The sequence below is a fragment of the Anabrus simplex genome, chromosome 12 (assembly GCF_040414725.1).
Source record: "Anabrus simplex isolate iqAnaSimp1 chromosome 12, ASM4041472v1, whole genome shotgun sequence".
NCBI classification, from domain to species: Eukaryota; Metazoa; Arthropoda; class Insecta; order Orthoptera; family Tettigoniidae; genus Anabrus; species Anabrus simplex.
Window position 1 is genome coordinate 28071551 of NC_090276.1, and position 20042 is coordinate 28091592.

Sequence of the window (20042 nt, forward strand, 5' to 3'; positions counted from 1 at the left end):
ATCCTCAGATGCCGGAATCAGCCAACCACTACTCCAGACTCTGGAGCTCTACCACTCACGGACAATAATTACAAAGGGATGAGCCATTAACAAAGATTTCTATAAACAAATATAGAAAATATCATCCAATTGGAAGAAATCAATGTTGATCCTAACTGAACATCAACAGAATCATAATCCTATAAAAAGGTTTCACTGTAGTTGTGACAACTAAACTAAATACTAATAAAAAGCAAAAACAAGCATACACTGATCACAAGATGGCAGTAGATTCCAATAACCTCCATCCAATTCGCCCTTCAGTGCAAGCGTTATCTTCTCATTCCTCTGCATGAGCCGATCGAAGGCCTGGATAACCTTGGCAACAGCCCGTTTCGATACTTGCACCCGGTTGGCCAGCTTTTCATCCAACTCCTCTTTGTCCCACGTGGACAACTGCATAAGAAATGATGTTGTTGCTTCATTTTCATCTGAAAAGCACATAAAGAAACATATGTACATCAGTCTTAATAATGAAGTCAACCGAAGTCTAATTTTATACAGCAAAATAATAACATAACTGAGCGTGCCCGGTGGCCATAAACGTAAAGGGCCGATTGCAGAAACAGTGTTTAGAAGATGTCTACAGTTAAACAATGCCTAAGTCTGGCTGCCACATTGCAGACACATCACTTAGACACTGTCTAAAACTGATGTTCAACCGGTCAAGTTTAAACATTGCTGAGATCACTGTTTAACCGCAAATGAGAAAAGTGAAATCACAATCAGAGGTTATGTACCATGAAACATGTAATTTGTATTATCATGCTGAGACGATTCCGGAAAGAAAGCTTACTCCGACGGGCTCTCTGTGGGTCGCCCGCTGCTAAATCGCAATTCACTTGACATGTATGGGGAGATAGATCTTAAGGTAAGGTTTCGCTTTTCAAGAGACTTGTTTCTTGAGACTGACAAAGGGACAGTCCAGTAACTGTCAACTTGAACACTATTCTTGGCAACCGATATATTTTATTAAATACGTCGGGTAATTTCCATGGAATTATAGGTCACTTTGGCTACATACATATCAGAATTACGTGCCCCGATCGTCAGAGGGCTGTCACATACATCAACCGAGATAGATTCACTTATATTTACTGACAAGTAAACACACATACAGTAGAACCTCGATTATACGTTCCCGGAAACTACATTTTCCTGTATTATTCGTTCAAATTACGTGGTCCCGCGAACATCCTGTTTAAATCACGTTGTAAAAATCTTGCCTTACCAGTTCCTCGGAGAAACAAATTCCCGGATCGATCATCCAGAAATTTCAGTCCCATCAACGCTAAATCCTGGATCAGAATTGATTATTTTCACCATGTTAGTCCGTATTGACTTATATTCAAATTTCTGTAAAATGTATAAGTATTGATAAGGCGGTGAAAATATTTTACAGAAATTTGAAATCCTGGATCATGCGTTTTTCAAGAAACTGTATCTCACGAAAAGACGGCTACGGCATACTTACAGATCTTGGTGTCCAGTCACTGCGCTAATTTGAGAAAGTACTGTACTGTACTGTACTGTACTGTACTGTACTGTACTGTACTGGAAAAGCGATTGGCGGTGAACTTGCCAAAGGCACCATCTTAGCATCACATTCAGGTGGTATTGCTCAGAGAATCCTCAGAAATCCTACAGCAGAGAGTGTCCACAACAATTGGAAGGAGACAGAGCGCATTTCGACAGCTCTAAGTGAATGATGTAGATGTTGATTCCCATAGGTTCAACATCATTTGATGGCCAGGCAGGCATCAATTTTTGGAAATGAGACAGAGCTCTCATAGTGCATTGGCACTGCTGGTGGCTTCAAGTAGCCTATGCAGTGGCCTCCACGGTATGCACTAGCCTTGCGTCTTGGGTGGTGTGCTAAGTCCCAACTGACGAGCCTAACTTAGCACACGAGGGCAAAACGCAGGCAACCAAGAATGAGTTAGCTGGAAAATTTATAATGTCCAATAATGGACCATTATATTGGTATTAAGTGAAGACGGAACGAGTTTCATCAAATGCTCGTACTTGCAAAATGTCTACTATACGTCCAGGGTGTGTTTATTTTTTTACTTTTTTTGATTGAATCACCAAACAGGTTTTCGGCATTTCCCTCAGGGTAGTGAATAGACACTGGGCTTTCTGACAGGAATCGAAACTGCTCCTTGGAGGTTTTGGGATTGCCTATTACTGTTTTCGTCCTAAAATAAGACTGGGGATTTCACGTTTTTGTGTTTAAATATTATAAAAACCGCAGCTGTTTTATATGCGCATGTTTCATTTTAAAACTTCGTATAATTTCGCACTCGTATCGACTTGTACAGCGAGCACACTTTCTAGCTGTGCTCAAGGTCACAAATAATCGTAATTTTGGAAGTGTTAATGATATTTTTTCTCTTTCCAATTTGATTGTGATTGAGAACTTGAAGATCGATACTTACATTCGAAACCATATTTTCGAGTTCAACATAACCTTGCAAAGTCGATGCAGGCCTAATTTACGTGGTACAAGATTTCCACAAACTATGAACAGTATACCGGTGACCAAATTACACTGAAAGATAAAGATTAAAGGGATTTCGCCATCATGTTGGGCGCTTTTGTATCTAATGTGCTTTATTTTATTAGATCAGAGAATTAAAAACTACTTGTGGTCAATTGTTGTTTGGCGAGGCGATACGGGTGTTAGATTTTTCAACGAGTTTGGCTGATCAAATGCTGAACTGAAAGAAGTTTTCAAAGGAAACTGACGAAGTTTCCCCGGTAAAACTGAATGTAAAGTTTCGAGATTTTCAAGTCGCGTACCGGTAATTAATGTTTGAAACCGGCCCCGCGGTACAACTTGCCTGCCTCTCACCCGGAGGGCCCGGGTTTGATTACCGACCAGGCCAGGCATTTTTACCTGGATATGAGGACTGGTTCCAGGTTCACTCATTCTACGATTACCTTCAATTGAGGAGCTATTTAATGGTGAGATAGCAACCCCAGTCTAAAGAGACAGGAATAACAGCCGAGAGGATTCCTCACACTGACCATGTGTCACCTCGAATTCTGCAGGCCTTCGGACCGAGGGCGGTCGCTTGGTAGGCAGAAGGCCCATTGGGGCTATAGTTTGGTTTGGTTTAGGGGTGTTTGTAAGATTATAAGTATACATATTTCATTTTTGTGATGTTTAGCCAAATTGTTGATGGCTCATTCGTTCCCAGATATTCAGTTTTCCCGTGTCGTACAGTTTTCTCCCGTGATCCCGCCAAAAACAGAGAATCGAGGTTCCACTGTAATAGTGAAAACTAAAAAGTCGGTTGTATGTGGTTTTTATATATATAATCGTTTAAGTTTTTGGCAACTATCAGATATGACTTAAAATCCAATGAAAGTATTTATTAAACCAGCTATTCAACATTTTTTGTCCACTTACATGTGGTTACAAATACATATAATCATTTATCACTTTGTAACCACATATAAGTGGACAAAAAGTATTGAATAGGTGGTTTAATGAATACTTTCACTGGATTTTAATTAATAAAAACTTTCAATACGGATAACACGAGGTTTATGACAAGTAAAACTATCAGATAGGAAAAGGCAAGTAGTGGTGATGGTGGTGATTATTGTTTGAAGAGGAGAACAGGGAAAGAAGAGCTGTGGCCATAAGAACAGCCCTAGTATTTGCCTGGTATAAAAAAATGAACTACGGAAAACAATCTTCAGGGCTGCCGATGATGCGTTTCGAACCTACGATCTCCAGAATGCAAGCTACTCTATATGCCCCTACAACACACTCGGTTACACATTACTATTGCTTCATCTTCCCTTTGTCGAAGCTACCACATTTATGAGTAGATTACACTCACTGCAACAACACTATAATCAAAGCTACACTTCCCCATATGGTGGCGTGTTGCTTTAGTGTCGATAATATTATGATTTAATTTCCACCAAAAGCGATACTCTTATATGTGGGCAAGTCATGCTCATGCTTGACCATATTGGAGTAATGTGTAGGAAGACAAACAGCTGACTGGCGTTCGGAGCACCCACTGACAAATTTAATTGGTTGCGACAAGCAAAGAGTTGCATGAAAGATACTTCTATCTCCATTTTCAAACCAATATTGAAACTTTAAATGATGTCTAGTTAAACATCAGCTAAACATTGTTTATGCAATGGAAGATCGTGCACGATTTAGACGTTGTCTAAGGCTTAAAACTAGTCATCGTTTCTGCAATCGGCCCAAAGTCTTTATGGCCTGAAAACATAGTTAGCCGGTTCAAGTCCCATTGGTGAAAAGAGGTTCACAATCAGAATGTTGGCCAGCAGGGTAGGAGAGGTGGAGGGTATACAAGTCCTAATCACTAGGTTATGTTTAGAAAGCCTAGGTTCAATTCCAAACCTCTCTACAGTGTTCATATGTGACCCGCTGCACAGAAAAGGACTCAAAGTTGGCAATGGGAATTTTACAGCAGAGCTAAACAAAAGTGTCTGTGGTGAAAATATTACATTTCTATGTTTTGACTTACTGTGCTACCTATGGGTCTTCTTAATAAACTATGTTACACAACAGTTCACGTCTTCGCCACTCAATGTCATGAAAACTTTGCACAATTAGTAAGAAAATTAGTGAAAGCTGTCATTAAGTTTTTCTCAAAAACAGTTTTCTTAATAACAACAGTCAATAATTAGTGGCTTCTGAAGTACTGTACCTAGAAGCACGAACTCTGTATCTTATGCCAATTTTAGAACAACAAATATCTCAAAAATGCCCTATTTTAAGTCCATTTCCGTTTAACAGGTCATATATGGAGTAAGAGCACGTGACTGCTAATGGTGATTCATCCATCCGATGGAGAGTTAAGCCTACAGCAGACACCTCTGTGTTATTTGACAACAGTAGGCTAAAGTTATTTTTTAAAACTATGTTTGGTCCACTTTGTCAATACTGTACATTTATCAGTGAAAATAATTTATTCAAACATAAATCATGGTTAAGTTTATTAACAGACAGACAGTAGGCAGAGCAGGGCCGCTCATTGTCACCACTTCTATTTATTATTGTAATGGATGTAGTAATGAAATCTATTAAAAGGAAAGAACATGGAGATATCAAAGCCTTCACATTTGCAGATGATGTTGCGATCTGGAGTGACTCAGAAGATGAATTGGGAGAGAGAATACAAAGCTGGAATGAGGAGTTTAAGAAATATGGTTTAAACATCAGCAAGACCAAGACGGTGGTGATGAAAGTGTATGGGGAAGGAGCAGAACCAATAGTCATGTTAAATGAAGCTCAACTGGACAGCGTTCCAGTTTTCAAATACTTGGGTAGCGTTATATCAAATGACAACCTAGCAAAACATGAGGTGAACAATCGAATCAATAAGGCAACACAATTCTACCACCAGGTAAGACACCTGCTGTGGGATGAGCAAATACCCATGAAAACAAAAATGACATTGTACAAGTCCTATTATACACCAATTCTTACATACAGTCTCGAAACCACAACACTGACCAATAGAGATAATTCCAAACTTCAGGCAGCTGAAATGAAATTCCTACGCACTATGATCCAGAAAACCAGGAAAGACAAGATTAGGAATGAGAAAATAAGAGAAGAAGTAGGAATAGACAATTCTCTCCTAAATAAGATTCAGATATCAAGACTGAAGTGGTTTGGTCACATGAAGAGGATGCCAGTAAACAGAACTGCAAGGAAGGAATTTGACAGAAAGGTAGAAGGAAGACGACCTGTGGGAAGGCCACGAAGGAAATGGATAGATTTAGTTAAGAGCGATGTAATGCTGAGAGGTCATGATTGGGACAAGTTGGTGGAGGAAGAATGGTACAAGGACAGGATGAGATGGAGGAGGCTCATATACCACACCCGGGAAACTGGAGATGGTTTAGGATGATGATGATGATGATGATGATGAGTAGGCTATGTACAAACATCTGGTCTCACTTTCTCATAACCATCATCATCCTCCTTTTCTTTCACTTTTATGACTGCATAGAACCATTTCAGTCAGTCCCTTATACAAATGTCTTCGAAGGGACTGTTCAGGCCTAACAGGCCTCTGGTAATTTTTCATGTATTTCTGGTGATAAAATATTTATGTAGCGAGTTCTTTCTTTCTTTCTTGTGAGTGTGAAGTCAATGTTTGTGTCCTGGATTTTTCAGAAATTACAGACTACATCCGAAATTTAGATATACGTATATGGAAGTGTAGATCCTACCCAAGACAGACACTGCATCTCTAGCCATACGCTAAATAAAAAAAATGTTTAATTTTATCTTCTCTCTGGTATTCTCTGATGTAAGGCCAATTTCCTTCAGATTCTCTCTCATTTCTCTGATCCGTCTGCAGCCTGCTGTATTTTTTTGAGTCGGGATTATACTGTACCAGGTGAATCCTGCATTCTCATTATGGGTCCAAAGAATCCCAGTCTCCTCTGATGCATAGTATCAGAAATGAGTTCCACCATTTTTGCATACAACTTTCTTGGGTACTATCCGCCAATGTCCAACTTTCTGGGGTAATTTTTGTGGATGTAATTCTTCCAATTATTCTTGCAATCTTCTGGAGTCTGTCAGTCTTTAATGGTTCATTCAGGAGAAGGAGTGTCTGTTGCTTATGTTGCATCCAGTTTTATACCTGTGTTGTAATGTTTTAGTTTTGTGTGTATGGATAGGCCTCTTTTTTTTTTTTTTTTTTTTTTTTTTTAGATGTCCCAGATATATTGTTCCGTTACTGATATCATCACACATTACACAACATATAGTAAGAAGTATACAGCGAGTACGACATTAAACTGTGTAATATCCTTCGGTTACAACACACAACATATAGTAAGAAGTCAAATACAGCGAGTACGGCATTAAACTATGTAATATCCGTCGGTTACAACAAGAACCCATTCATTGATTCATCCGTTATTATGAGTGGGAGCAATTTAGTGTGCATTATTTTTTCAGTTATTGATATTCATGCACTCCAGTATTTATACTGAATACAAGTGATCAACTTTTGCCCACTCTGCATTTGGTGACCAAACAAACACTGAAGTTTGAAACAAAAAGAGAGATATATTTTTGCAATAAGTGTGTAAATAGTATGGCAAATAGCAGTTGTTAACTCATTAGAAACAAAGGCTGGGTAAACAAGGGAGGTCTGCTTAATTTAATATTATCTACTGAAATTATATAACAATTAGCTGTTGTACCTGTGCTTCACTACAGAATTCTACATTGTATACAGGATTCTAGGTTAGGTAGTGTACACGTTGTGATCAAGATTGTATTAAATTGCACAGCTCTTAACGTTACCCCAGAAACATGAGGGGAAATTCACCAAACGTCTTTTTTCACGTGAAGACAGGGTTGGGGAATTTTCACTGGAATGGTAGGCCCACTTGCCTACCATCAGTCACCATCAGGTTGGGGAGTTTTCATTATAATGTCAGACACTCACTCTCCACCTGCCTTTATTACATCCTCAGAACTGCCTTGGTGGTTTTCCCTACTGAAATGAACATAGGTCATTACAATGACGTCAGTAGGAATGTCGCGATTAAAAGCAATGCATTCATGTGAAATGTTTGATCAAATGAAAAACCACACATTTTCTCACTTTTAGCGAACAGTTCTACGCTGCAGATTTTACAGTCCAAAGTTCCAGAGATGAAATGACTAAGCTGAAGACAGCCGTGATCCGTGAACACTCTTAGTCTTTTCTCTGTGGGGGGAGTCGAATAGTGGAGAGTACCAGGACAAAAACTATGCCATTTACTAATCTGTTTCCTAGGAGTACCCGATGAGTCGAAAAATCTCAATTCCCTACACTGGCACTGGAAAAATCCATCTGACTTGGGGACAAACTTTTCCTCCAAGCCAGAGCAAAAACCCCCCACTTCACTGTTAATTTGGAATAAAATGAATGAATGTAGAATTTTATAAAAGTGAAGAGGAAGAAGCTTTTCTTAATAAACGGCTCTTTTCAGGGTTGAATTTTGAGTTTTTAATTGAATTGTGGTGCTATAATTTGGAATAGGCCTAAATTGTAATTCTAGACCAGGTCATACTACTACTAAGTGAACCTCTGCCTTAAGCGGGCACACTGTTCATTCAAAACAGCACGTCAGAGTAGGGATCAAATAGCTGGAATACTATGATGAACCAGTGTGTTACGTACCAACAGTATCAGAAAATGTATGAACCAGAGGAATGAAATGCTAAAGAAGAAAGCCATTTCCCACCAATATTGTCAGGCTGTTATACTCGGTACGCAGCAGTAATCCCATCTATCAGAGTTGAGTGGCAGCATAAGAGACAAAGAACATCACAACAAACAATAGTCAATGTAATGTTATTGTTGATCAATGTTATGCGCTTTTGATATTGTAGGCCTTCACAGTTAGTTTTCTTCCGACTCTGAAATACCACTCTTTTCATACTCTGTACGGTAAAACTGAATGAAACATAAATAATTGGAAATTGTATTTTCTATAACTCTTGTTATGTAATACTTTTTGATAGGACCAATAACATAGCCTAAGTATTTAAAAATTAAATTTTAGGCACCTTCCCCTAAACTACAATTTCATCCAGGGTGAATAAAATTGTTTATGGCTTAGACTGTAATTTCTTATTCCCCGACTCTATACACTGATTTTCATTCAATTCTGTTAACCCATTTTCTTGTGGCTCGGCGTTGAAATGGACTTAGCAACAAAAATACAAATTCATGAATATCTGTGTATCATTGCTGGTACGGTAAAAATGTATGACATAAATTTACATACATTGTTACACAAGGCACTTACAATCATAAAATTAAGCACCAACACATCACATGACCTCCTGTTGTGCGATCCGAACAAACACACGCCCACATCAAAGACTGGCTTGAGACTGACGCTTCCTGCAGCTATAGGCGGACATGCTATGACTGTGAAATTGAGTTCTCTACCAAATCCTCACCCAGACCCGTCGCCGCTGGCGCATCGTGTGTGCAATATGGCCAGGAACGCTAATTTAAATTTCTTACGGTGGGAATATTAAGAACGTACTAAAGAGTGACGTAAATGTGCTATCTTGGTTTCTTTAACATGTATTTAATAGAACATGAAATGGGACTTTGGAATAATGACGAAATAACCAGGGAAACACGCTAGAGAGGGCTGTCTTAACCAATTTCGACTGTATATGCTTCCAAGGACCAAATGAAAAGTTTGGACCCCCTGTGTCACGGGAAATAGAAAAATTGTGCCCTCCAAATGTCGAAATTGCGCCCTCCAAATGTCTTCATAGATGCAAGTGTGAGCAGGAAGAGAACAAAAGAACATCTGAAGACGTTTTTTGGTCAGTTTTGATCCACATTTGCCGACAAAGTCACTATTGCTTTGTGACTTCTGGTCTGGACATAAGGATGAACAAGTACTATTGGAAGCCTCTGGAGGAAAATATGTATACTTAAAAATCATTCAACCTAAAACTACAAAATATGCACAACCTCTGGACGTGTATTTCTTCAGGCAATATAAAATATATGCCAAGAAAATAACATACTTTCTTAAACTACATTCCAGTAACATGCAGCCCAACTTGAATGACAAATTCTTTATCACGAAATTGCATTCTGTCATTTACAATCAATTATCTGCAAACGTACATAGACCAATGCTTCGTTATGCGTGGCTGAATGCTGGCTACAATACTGGTGAACCTGTGGACAACTTCAAAAGTTTTATTGATGTGGTGTTCAGAAGTAATATTAGGGAATGTGCATTTATGAAATGTGATGACTTGCTTTTCTTCACTCTGCGTTTTGTTGTCATTCATACTGCCTTGAGCATTTCACTGAAAGTCCTCACTTGCATTTATAGTTAAGATATCGGCATTGCGTTTGGCTTCTAAAATGACATCTGCAGTGACATTTACAACATGTTTGAAAGTCTTGCAGAAAAAAGACACCCATCAGCAAATTGAGGGGTACGTAATGGTCCTGTAAACAAAATTTCATACGTATACCGTATAATCCCGAATACCACCCGCCACCGAATAAGACCCGCACCCTAAATTTGAGATGGCAAAATACGGAAAAAAATAAATCAAATAACATACCTATTTAATTTTCAACTATACCACAAATATAAATTCAAACAGCTTACAATTAATAAAATCATTACAAAAATCATAAATAAAATCGGTCCAATGCTCAGACCATTCACAAGTCACCGTCATCATCTGAAGTTTCACCACAGGAATTTTTGTCGCTGGCGTCGTTCCACAAATAGTTGTCCTCACTACCATCCACTGAATTTGAAAGTCAACATTTCTTAAAGCTTTTGGACACTAGATCGTTGGGAATGCGGTCTTGATCCAGCTGCATATCATTCCGATTCAGGCCTCTTCACTCGTCCGGTTAGTGTTCACACGTGATCACTATCACACATCCATTTGGTGTACAACTGTTTCATTGCAGTTTTGAAAAGCCGGTTCATGCACACATCCATCAGCTGTAGAATAGAAGTGAGTCCTCTGGGAATTATCGCAAGATCGGTTTTTCCTTTCCTCATCATATCTTTTATGACGTCAGTTGTATGTCCTCGGTGACTGTCCAACCTATGCATGTTTCGTTTTTGTACCAAAGCTCCTGGGCAACGTTGCCAAACGCACTTCACCCAGTCCTCAACTAACGCACGGTCCATCCAGCCGGACTCATGTGTTCTAACAATAACACCGGACGGCAAGTTTCCTTTCGGAAGTGTTTTCCTTTTCAGAACCACATATGGAGGGAGTTGCTAATTTGCACATTACCATGCATCGTTGCTTTTCGTTACCACCTGTTCTGATGGTTACACTTTTAGAACCCTTCGTATCCACTGTATTTTCCAACGGCATTTCAAAATAGACAGATGTCTGGTCAGCATTGCGATAGCAAATAAGAATTTTGCTTCCTCAAATGAATAATGTGACGCTAAAAAGCCATTAATTTTTCTTCACACACCCCAGGGACACATGAAATAGACGTACGTCTCTGAATGCACAATCCCTTTCTCCAATAAAAATTTCGGACCATCCGCGGCTCGCAGTAAAACCCTGTATTTTGAATTTTTTTGAGATCTCTAGTGCTTTCAATTAACACATTTCACTAGAAACACCATTCTAACTCACGTGTTTCCATCACAAATTTCTGGAGTCGTTCGTCATTTTCCAGAAACACTGCACTCCGCCCACAGAACGCTCTGCAATAGCCGTTACATACATACATGCATACATACATTATCATTACAGACTGTTATGCCTTTCAGTGTTCAGTCTGCAAGCCTCTGAGAATTTACTAAATCTATTAAAATAAATTGTGTATTGAATGGTGGAAAATCACATTTCTTATCTATACATTAAATTTCCTAAACGTCGCCACAATCCTCGATTTGCAACTGGTGTTGTGGCCTCATTTAGTTCTATACCTCTTATCTTTAAATCGTTAGAAACCGAGTCTAACCATCGTCGTCTTGGTCTCCCTCTACTTCTCTTACCTTCCATAACAGAGTCCGTTATTCTCCTAGGTAACCTATCTTCCTCCATTCGCATCACATGACCCCACCACCGAAGCCGGTTTATGCGTACAGCTTCATCCATCAAGTATATTCCTAAATTAGCCATTATCTCCTCATTCCGAGTACCCTCCTGCCATTGTTCCCACCTGTTTGTACCAGCAATCATTCTCGCTACTGTCATGTCTGTTACTTCTAACTTATGAATAAGATATCCTGAGTCCACCCCGCTTTCGCTCCCGTAAAGCAAAGTTGGTCTGAAAACAGACCGATGTAAAGATAGTTTCGTCTGGGAGCTGACTTTCTTCTTACAGAATACTGCTGATCGCAACTGCGAGCTCACTGCATTAGCTTTACTACACCTTGATTCAATCTCACTTACTATATTACCATCCTGGGAGAACACACAACCTAAATACTTGAAATTATCACCAATCTGACATTCGATTCTGTTGAATTTCTTACCTACTGACATCAATTTAGTCTTCGAGAGGCTAATTTTCATACCATACTCATTGCACCTATTTTCAAGTTCCAAGATATTAGACTGCAGACTTTCAGCACAGTCTGCCATTAAGACCAAGTCGTCAGCATAGGCCAAACTGCTTACTACATTTTCACCTAACTGAATCCCTCCCTGCCATTTTATACCTTTCAGCAGATGATCCATGTAAACTACGAACAGCAAAGGTGAAAGATTACAGCCTTGTCTAACTCCTGTAAGTACCCTGAACCAAGAACTCATTCTACCATCAATTCTCACTGAAGCCCAATTGTCAACATAAATGCCATTGATTAATTTTAATAATCTACCTTTAATTCCATAGTCCTCCTGTATAGTGAACATCTTTTCCCTCGGTACCCTGTCATATGCTTTCTCTAGATCTACGAAACATAAACACAACTGCCTATTCCTCTCGTAGCATTTTTCAATTACCTGGCGCATACTGAAAATCTATGAAGCCATTTCATCCCTGCCTTCCCACTATACTTCACCATTTCAGGTCTAATTTCATCTATTCCTGCTGCCTTATGACAATGGAGTTTATTTACTATCCTTTCCACTTCCTCAAGCATAATTTCACCAACCTCCTTTTCCTCCTCCCCATGAGCTTGGCTGTTTGCAACACCACCATGATGATGATTTCCTTTTACATTAAGAAGATGTTCAAAATATTCCCTCCACCTCTATAGTGATTCCCTGGGATCTATTATGAGTTCACCTGAATTACTCAAAACACTGTTCATTTCCATTTTCCCTCCCTTCCTAAGATTCTTTATTACTGTCCAGAAAGGTTTCCCTGCTGCTTGACCTAACCTTTCCAGGTTATTACCAAAATCTTCCCATGACTTCTTTTTGGGTTCAACAACTTATTGTTTCGCTCTGTTTCTTTCATCTATGTACCAATCCCTGTCTGCCTTGGCCCTTGTTTGGAGCCATTAATGATAAGCCTTCTTTTTATTTTTACAGGCTGCTCTCACTTCATCATTCCACGAAGATGTTCGCCTTTTCCCATCTTTACACATAGTTGTTCCTAGGCATTCCCTTGCTGTTTCTATTACAGCATCCCTGTATGCCACCCATTCACTTTCTATATCCTGAACCTGCTTACTGTCTACTGTTCGAAACTTCTCACTAATCATATCCATGTACTTCTGTCTAATTTCCTCGTCCTGGAGACTTTCTACCCTTATTCGTTTGCAGACAGATTTCACTTTCTCTACCCTAGGCCTAGAGATACTTAGTTCACTACAGATCAGATAGTGGTCTGTATCATCGAAAAATCCGCCAAAAACTCGTACATTCCTAACAGATTTCCTGAATTCAAAGTCTGTTAAGATATAGTCTATTATGGATCTGGTACCCCTAGCCTCCCATGTGTAGCGGTGAATAGCCTTATGCTTGAAGAATGTATTCGTAACAGCTAAACCCATACTAGCACAGAAGTCCAGCAAACGCTTCCCATTCCCATTAGCTTCCATATCTTCCCCACATTTACCAATCACCCTTTCGTATCCTTCAGTTCTATTCCCAACTCTCGCATTGAAATCGCCCATTAGCACTATTCTATCCTTGCTGTTGACCCTGACCATGATGTCACTCAATGCTTCATAAAACTTGTCAACTTCATCCTCATCTGCACCCTCACATGGTGAATACACGGACACAATTCTTGTCCTAATTCCTCCCACTGACAAATCTACCCACATCATTCGCTCATTTACGTGCCTAACAGAAACTAAGTTGCGTGCAATGGTATTCCTGATAAAGAGCTCTACCCCAGACTCTGCCCTTCCCTTTCTAACACCCGTCAAGTACACTTTATAATCTCCTATCTCTTCCTCATTATCTCCCCTTACCCGAATATCACTTACTCTTAGAACATCCAGATGCATCCTCTTTGCTGACTCAGCCAGTTCTACCTTCTTTCTTCCAAAAGCCCCATTAATATTGATAGCTCCCCATAGAATTCCATTTTGTTCGCCAAGTTGTTTCCAAGGAGTCCCTCGCCTGTCAAATGGTTACTTGTTAGAAGTATTTCCTTCTTCCGCAAATCACAAATACATGATTCATCAATGTCATACTTTCTGCCAACGGAACGATTTCCGTATATTTCAGCTTCACTTCAACTTTAAGTTTCTCACGCACAGTAAATGACCGCAGACGCCGTTTTGAATCCGTCGCTTACTTATCGAGACAGCACTTTCACGGGACAGATACGGAATTCGAATGTGAGCAAGGTTACTTCCGTAACCAACAGTCTCAACTCTCGCAAAGTACGATATCCCGCAAGATCAGCTATTCGCGCACCCAGCATGCCAGCAACACTTGTGAAACAAACGACGATCAAGCATCCACAGCAGCGGCTTTCATATTTACCGCATATTTACCTATATTCTTTGATTTTTTCTTTTTTTGCTAGTACCTTTACGTCGCACCGACACAGACGGGTCTTATGGCGACTATGGGATAGGAAAGGGCTAGAAGTTGGAAGGAAGCGGCCGTGGCCTTAATTAAGGTACGGCCTGGTGTGAAAATGGGAACCCACGGAAAACCATCTTCAGGGCTGCCAACAGTGGGATTCGAACCCACTATCTCCCAGATGCAAGCTCACAGCTACGCGCTCCTAACCACATGGCCAACTCGCCTGGGGCCTATTCCATGAATGAACTTTGCAACTTTTCACTTTGCACTTTTCAGTTCAGATTTTGTTCCACCATCACTTTTCAGATTTAGCTTGCAAAGTAAAAAGTGAAAAGTTAGGAATCTTTTCACTTTTCAAGCCTGTTATGTTCCTCCATTGGTACAGAAATGCAAAGTGCAAAGAAATAAAGTGAAAAGTTTTCATAAATCTTGCAAAGAGATGATTCCCTTTTCATATGTTAATTAACAAGTATCTACATTAGTTTCTCAGCGGAGAATTTGGTTTAGTGATATAAACACGTTACGACGTGAACTTTTGTTAGCATCAAGTATGGAACAGTGATGAAGAATCCAATAATAGAACGTACAAAAACAGGATTAATTTTCATAACCTCACTTCGACGTAATAGCGTGAGTGATTTCGTATTAACCCAATACAGGCTAACTATATTCTTGAAATGATCGGTCATTTATTGAAACATGCAACAAAAAGAAGTCAATTCCTTTCTGAAAAAGAACAAATTTGTATATGCTTACATTGGTTAGTAAATGGTGCCCAGCTGCACGGTGTAGCAGCAATGCATGGGACATCAAAATCAATTATTTGTGAACTGTTACCAAAGTCAGATATGTTATAGTAAATGTAATATTGGCCTGATAATCCATATAATATAGCGACGGGATTTCTAATGAAGGGTGAATTTCCTTCTGTGTATGGATGTGTTGACGGTACTCTCGTTGACATTGATGTGTGTCATCATTTGAGAGGTTATCTTTAAAGTTGTCAAAAAAGGATGTCACGTTTCTCCTTGACAACTTCCAGCACAGCCAGCTTCTTGTAATAACCTTTCTTTCCTATGATAAAAACTTTAATGGTACGACAATTATACCGCCAAGTTCGCTGCGAAAAGTAAAGCATTAAAATCATAGAGTATTAGGCCTATACAGTTTGCTCATGGAATAAACTCGATCAGATCACTCATTCGCAAAGACTTTTCACTTTGCGAAGAAATTGAAAAGTACAACCTAGTTCATGGTGGAACAGAAAGACTTTGCACTTTGCAAGAATTGAGAAGTGAAAAGTGCAGAGTTGAAAAGTTGCAAAGTTCGTTCGTGGAACAGGCCCCTGGTATTCTTTGATTTACCGTATTTCATTAACTTACATTTTGCTTTTACATACCACTGTAACTGTACTGAGAAAAAAAAATCTATCTTGTTTTCTAGAACGCAACTAAAGCACAATAAGACCTGAATGCCATTTACATGTGGTAAATTGAGTATGGTAACCGTATTCAAATCTATTTCAATACTCCATGTAAACGTAGTAAATATTTAAGAGAATGAACGGCTTGAATATGACCTGCACCCAAGATTTAGAACCAATATTTTGGGAAAAAAATTGCGGGTGGTATTCGGGATTATACAGTAGGTTTGTTTGAGCCCAAATACTTTCCTTGAAAGAGGTGAAAAACTTTTGTACTGAGAACAATACTGTAGATATATTCCTTGAACAGTTTAAAAATGAAACTAAAAACTATGACCCGGATTTCATGTAGAATGCCAATGAAAAAGGCCTTAATCGAAAGGTTTTATCCCATACGACTTTGACCTCAGAGAGAAACGGGTGCTTCTGGGCACAAAAGTAGTAAAGAACTAGCGACAGTGCTTACCTGTGCCAACTCGATGGGCAGAACCTAACCTTACTCAAACTTAACCCTGTCGCAACAGTGCTTTCCGGTAAACCAGAATCTAACCAGTCACTAGTAATAGTAACCATCAGGGGAATTTACAGGGGACCAATCATGACCAAGAGTAATGTTCATCCAAATAGCTGTTAGTGCATTCCGCATTCGTTATATTGGCAGCCATAAACCATAGGGAATCAATGCGCCAAGTGGAGGACAGCGAAGTGAGGAGAGAGAGAGAAGGAAGATGGTGAGACATCAATGTTGTTACGAAGAAAACTACAGTCCCCATCCCAAACTTGTCTGACATCTTAAGGAAAATCACATACATGAAAGCCATTGTTTGCATTGGAATACAAGTTAGTTTTCTGAACAATGTAACTTCCCAATCGAAGTATAGAACAAGCCTCGCATGACCATGAAATAAAGTCGAATTATAAAGAAATGTTAAAACAAACTTCTAGAACCATATAAGTAAAGAAACACAGAACTGACAAATCAAAACAGTCAACCTACTTCTGTTTTCTGATTCATCGGCAGTTTCAGCATCAAATCTCTGAAGTAATACTCGAATATCTTCATTTAATTGGTTCCAATAGCGATTCACTACGTTGAGAACAGCATCATCCTGCGTCTGTCGTTTCTCCAACTGTTCTATTCTCTGCCGCAATTCATGTTCTATTCGATGTCGCTGCTCTAAACGCTGAAATCATAACAGATTATGTTAACACTTCAACTTTCAAACACTGCTGAATTAAAATTACATTTTACAAACAAAACAGAAATACTTCAAGCATGAGCAAAGAAAGAAGATTGAGAGAAAGCTCTGCAGTAAGTGGTAGAAGACTTGCCCAGTCACCATGGTAAAGGAAAACAGAAGAGCAACTTGAGATTAAGTTCAAACAAGTCAATATAAATGCCCACAAGAACAAACAGCATTATGCAACATATAGCGTGTCAACATTTTGTCCCACAGGAGTTCCTTAATATGCCAAAAATCAATGATACTCAGTTGTCACATATCAGCATAATCAAATGTCATAAACTTCAACTTAGGTTATATAATACAAGAACAGGGCAATTAGATGTACAGTACAGTAAAATCTCCGCACAACAATTACTGAAAATCCCCTAAGTAACGATAAATTATTCCAGGTCCAGGATCAATTACAACAGTTCAATGTAAAATTGACCTCAATTTAATGATACACTCACTAAACTTCTCCATTATGACTGCCTCTTCCGACCCCGGTGATGTATTTTCCTCCCGGTACTATGATAATCTAAACACAAAAGTAATTAGGAACATCTGTTACCGTCATAAAAAGATTGAACTTTCCTATTACGTATGCATAGCAAGCAAGAGTCTTCATCCTGTGTACTTACCTGAGGGGTGGTTTTGTTGAGTAACTCTGGGAACTCTGTAGCTGCCAGAATTCCAGGAAGATCTAGATAGTGTGCAAACCAGAAGGATTTCAACAGCAATACTGTATCTATGGGACGGCTGCTTTAAAACTAAAATAGCCCCTTCGTTATCTTGTTCTGACACGCTACTGTACATTCCAAGGACTGCCATGACTAGCAGTGATTCTCAACGTAATTTCTTTTGTGTATTTGTCTGTGAAGAGGAATGTGAAACAGAACAGCCATTTCAGATGTCTTTAATTATGGTAGTTTACACAGTGGAGCACTGCATAATGAGAAATTAAAATTACACGGTCAATATAAATGTACTCTCGCCAGATATGGGTAATTTAAAGATTTTTTTTTTTTTTTTTTTCATGATTGACACCACCATTTCGTGCCGAAACAAATCCAGTTGAAGTTCATAAGCAGGTCTAGAACAATCCTGTTATGCTGCATTCACATATGAAGACGCAAGAAGATGATTTATTTGAGATCGATAATGACTTAAAGGACTTGTTCTAATATGCAAACTTGAAGGATAACTCGTTATGAAATTGAACTTGTGATATGTAGTTACGTATAGTTGTTGCTAGGCAGGTCTTGTAGATATGGGTAAGGTAATGTCATTCTGTTTTGTTTTTTTTTTTTTTTTTTTGCATGTTTCTGTTGTCAGAAACCTCACGTTAGTGGGAATTAAATTATAAGATGTGCAGCCATCAATGTAATTGAATTTTCAAATGGTCTTGTCTTCACAAATTGACATGAGAACCAGTTATTCTAAATCCCTCCCTATAACAATAACTCCATCTACAACATTTTTTTATCTCCCTGAAATAATGTTTCTATCGAGATTTCACTGTATGAACAGGGTAATAACTAGAGCCCGGATTTCCATGCAAATGCATGTTTTTAAATAAGCTGGTTACAATTCTCAAACTTTGCAAATATTCGTTTTATGGCTTAACGATTCCAAATAACCGTTCTTTTTCCATGCATGTTTGCATGTTTTGGCCTTTTTAGGACAAAATTCATGCATAATGCATATTTTGAAGATTTTGGATTTAATAGCGAATATTTGAACGTTTAATCAGTGGCGGCCGGTCAGTACGTGCTACCGGGCTCCAGCACGTAGCTTGGAACTGTAAGCAATATTATTTATGTACAGTACAATTATCCTGGTGCCTTTTCGTTGTTTTGAGTACGATATGAATTTGTGTTTTGTGAAAATCAGGACGAGATCTGTCGAACACCTAGCGCCGTTCTCCCGGGGAACAAGGCTCGTGCTCATGTGAAGTGAGCCCTTGCCTGTAGCCTGAAGGAAGCAATACGCAGGCACAGCCAAGCTTGCAACACTCCCCCTAGCCGGCGGAGTATACCGTAAACCGGGATCAACTTTCACTGATCCCGTTTATAGTTACTTCCTCTCCCGCAAGGGGGTAGAATTACTCGATGTCTCCTGCTACCCTTATGTTCACGGCCGACTTGATGCGTTGCTCTAAATAGCTCCTTGGAGCGCAGCGAGGGATCCAGTCGGCCGTGCTTATGTTGAACGTGAGAGTAGCATCGTCTGGGCTCAAAAGTAAAGCGTAAGTGGAGGCAATCTATCTCACACATGCTTATTAAAATATCCATCTTCCTTTTGTGTCAAAAATAAGAAATTCGTAGGTGAGTCAAAGAATCTTTGACTGACCCTAAATGTTATCCCGCATTACAATGTAATTTACTCTGGTGAAATGAAATAGCATATGGCTTTTAGTGCCGGAAGTATCCGAGGACATGTTTGACTCGCCAGATGCAGATCTTTTGATTTGACTCCCGTAGGCGACCTGCGAGTAGTGATGAGGATGAAATGATGATGAAAACAACACGTACACCCAATGATGGTTAAAATTCCAGACCCTGCCGGGAATCGAACCCGGGATCCCTGTGACCAAAGGCCAGCGCGCTAACCATTTAGCCATGGAGCCGGACATTTACTCTGGTAATAGGGGAGGTCTCAATGAATCAGTTGGCAGCTCTTTCAGTTGCTTTGTGCGGTTTTGGTTCCTGATATATGAATACAGCTTTTTCCATTTCCCTTTGTGGTCATTACCCTCTTGAAGTATGCCATTCATATAATTCTCTTTTGCTTCCTTTTTCACTCTATTCAGTTCCGTCATTAGCTGTTTTCTCGCGGTTATATTACTGGTGGGTGTTTTTTCTCTCAT

General features: G+C 39.3%; 1 protein-coding gene across 4 annotated transcripts in view; it reads right to left on the minus strand.

Moving 5' to 3' along the window:
- The window catches only part of Bre1 (E3 ubiquitin-protein ligase Bre1), a 212842-nt gene that overhangs the window by 184856 nt on the left and 7944 nt on the right, over window positions 1-20042 (minus strand). For all 4 annotated transcript variants that reach the window (XM_067156629.2, XM_067156630.2, XM_067156626.2 and 1 more), the window contains exons 3-4: window positions 16945-17131; window positions 249-470 (exon numbers count right to left, since the gene is read on the minus strand). In XM_067156629.2, the coding sequence (XP_067012730.1) occupies window positions 249-470; window positions 16945-17131 (409 nt within the window). The remainder of the gene's footprint in view (window positions 1-248; window positions 471-16944; window positions 17132-20042) is intronic.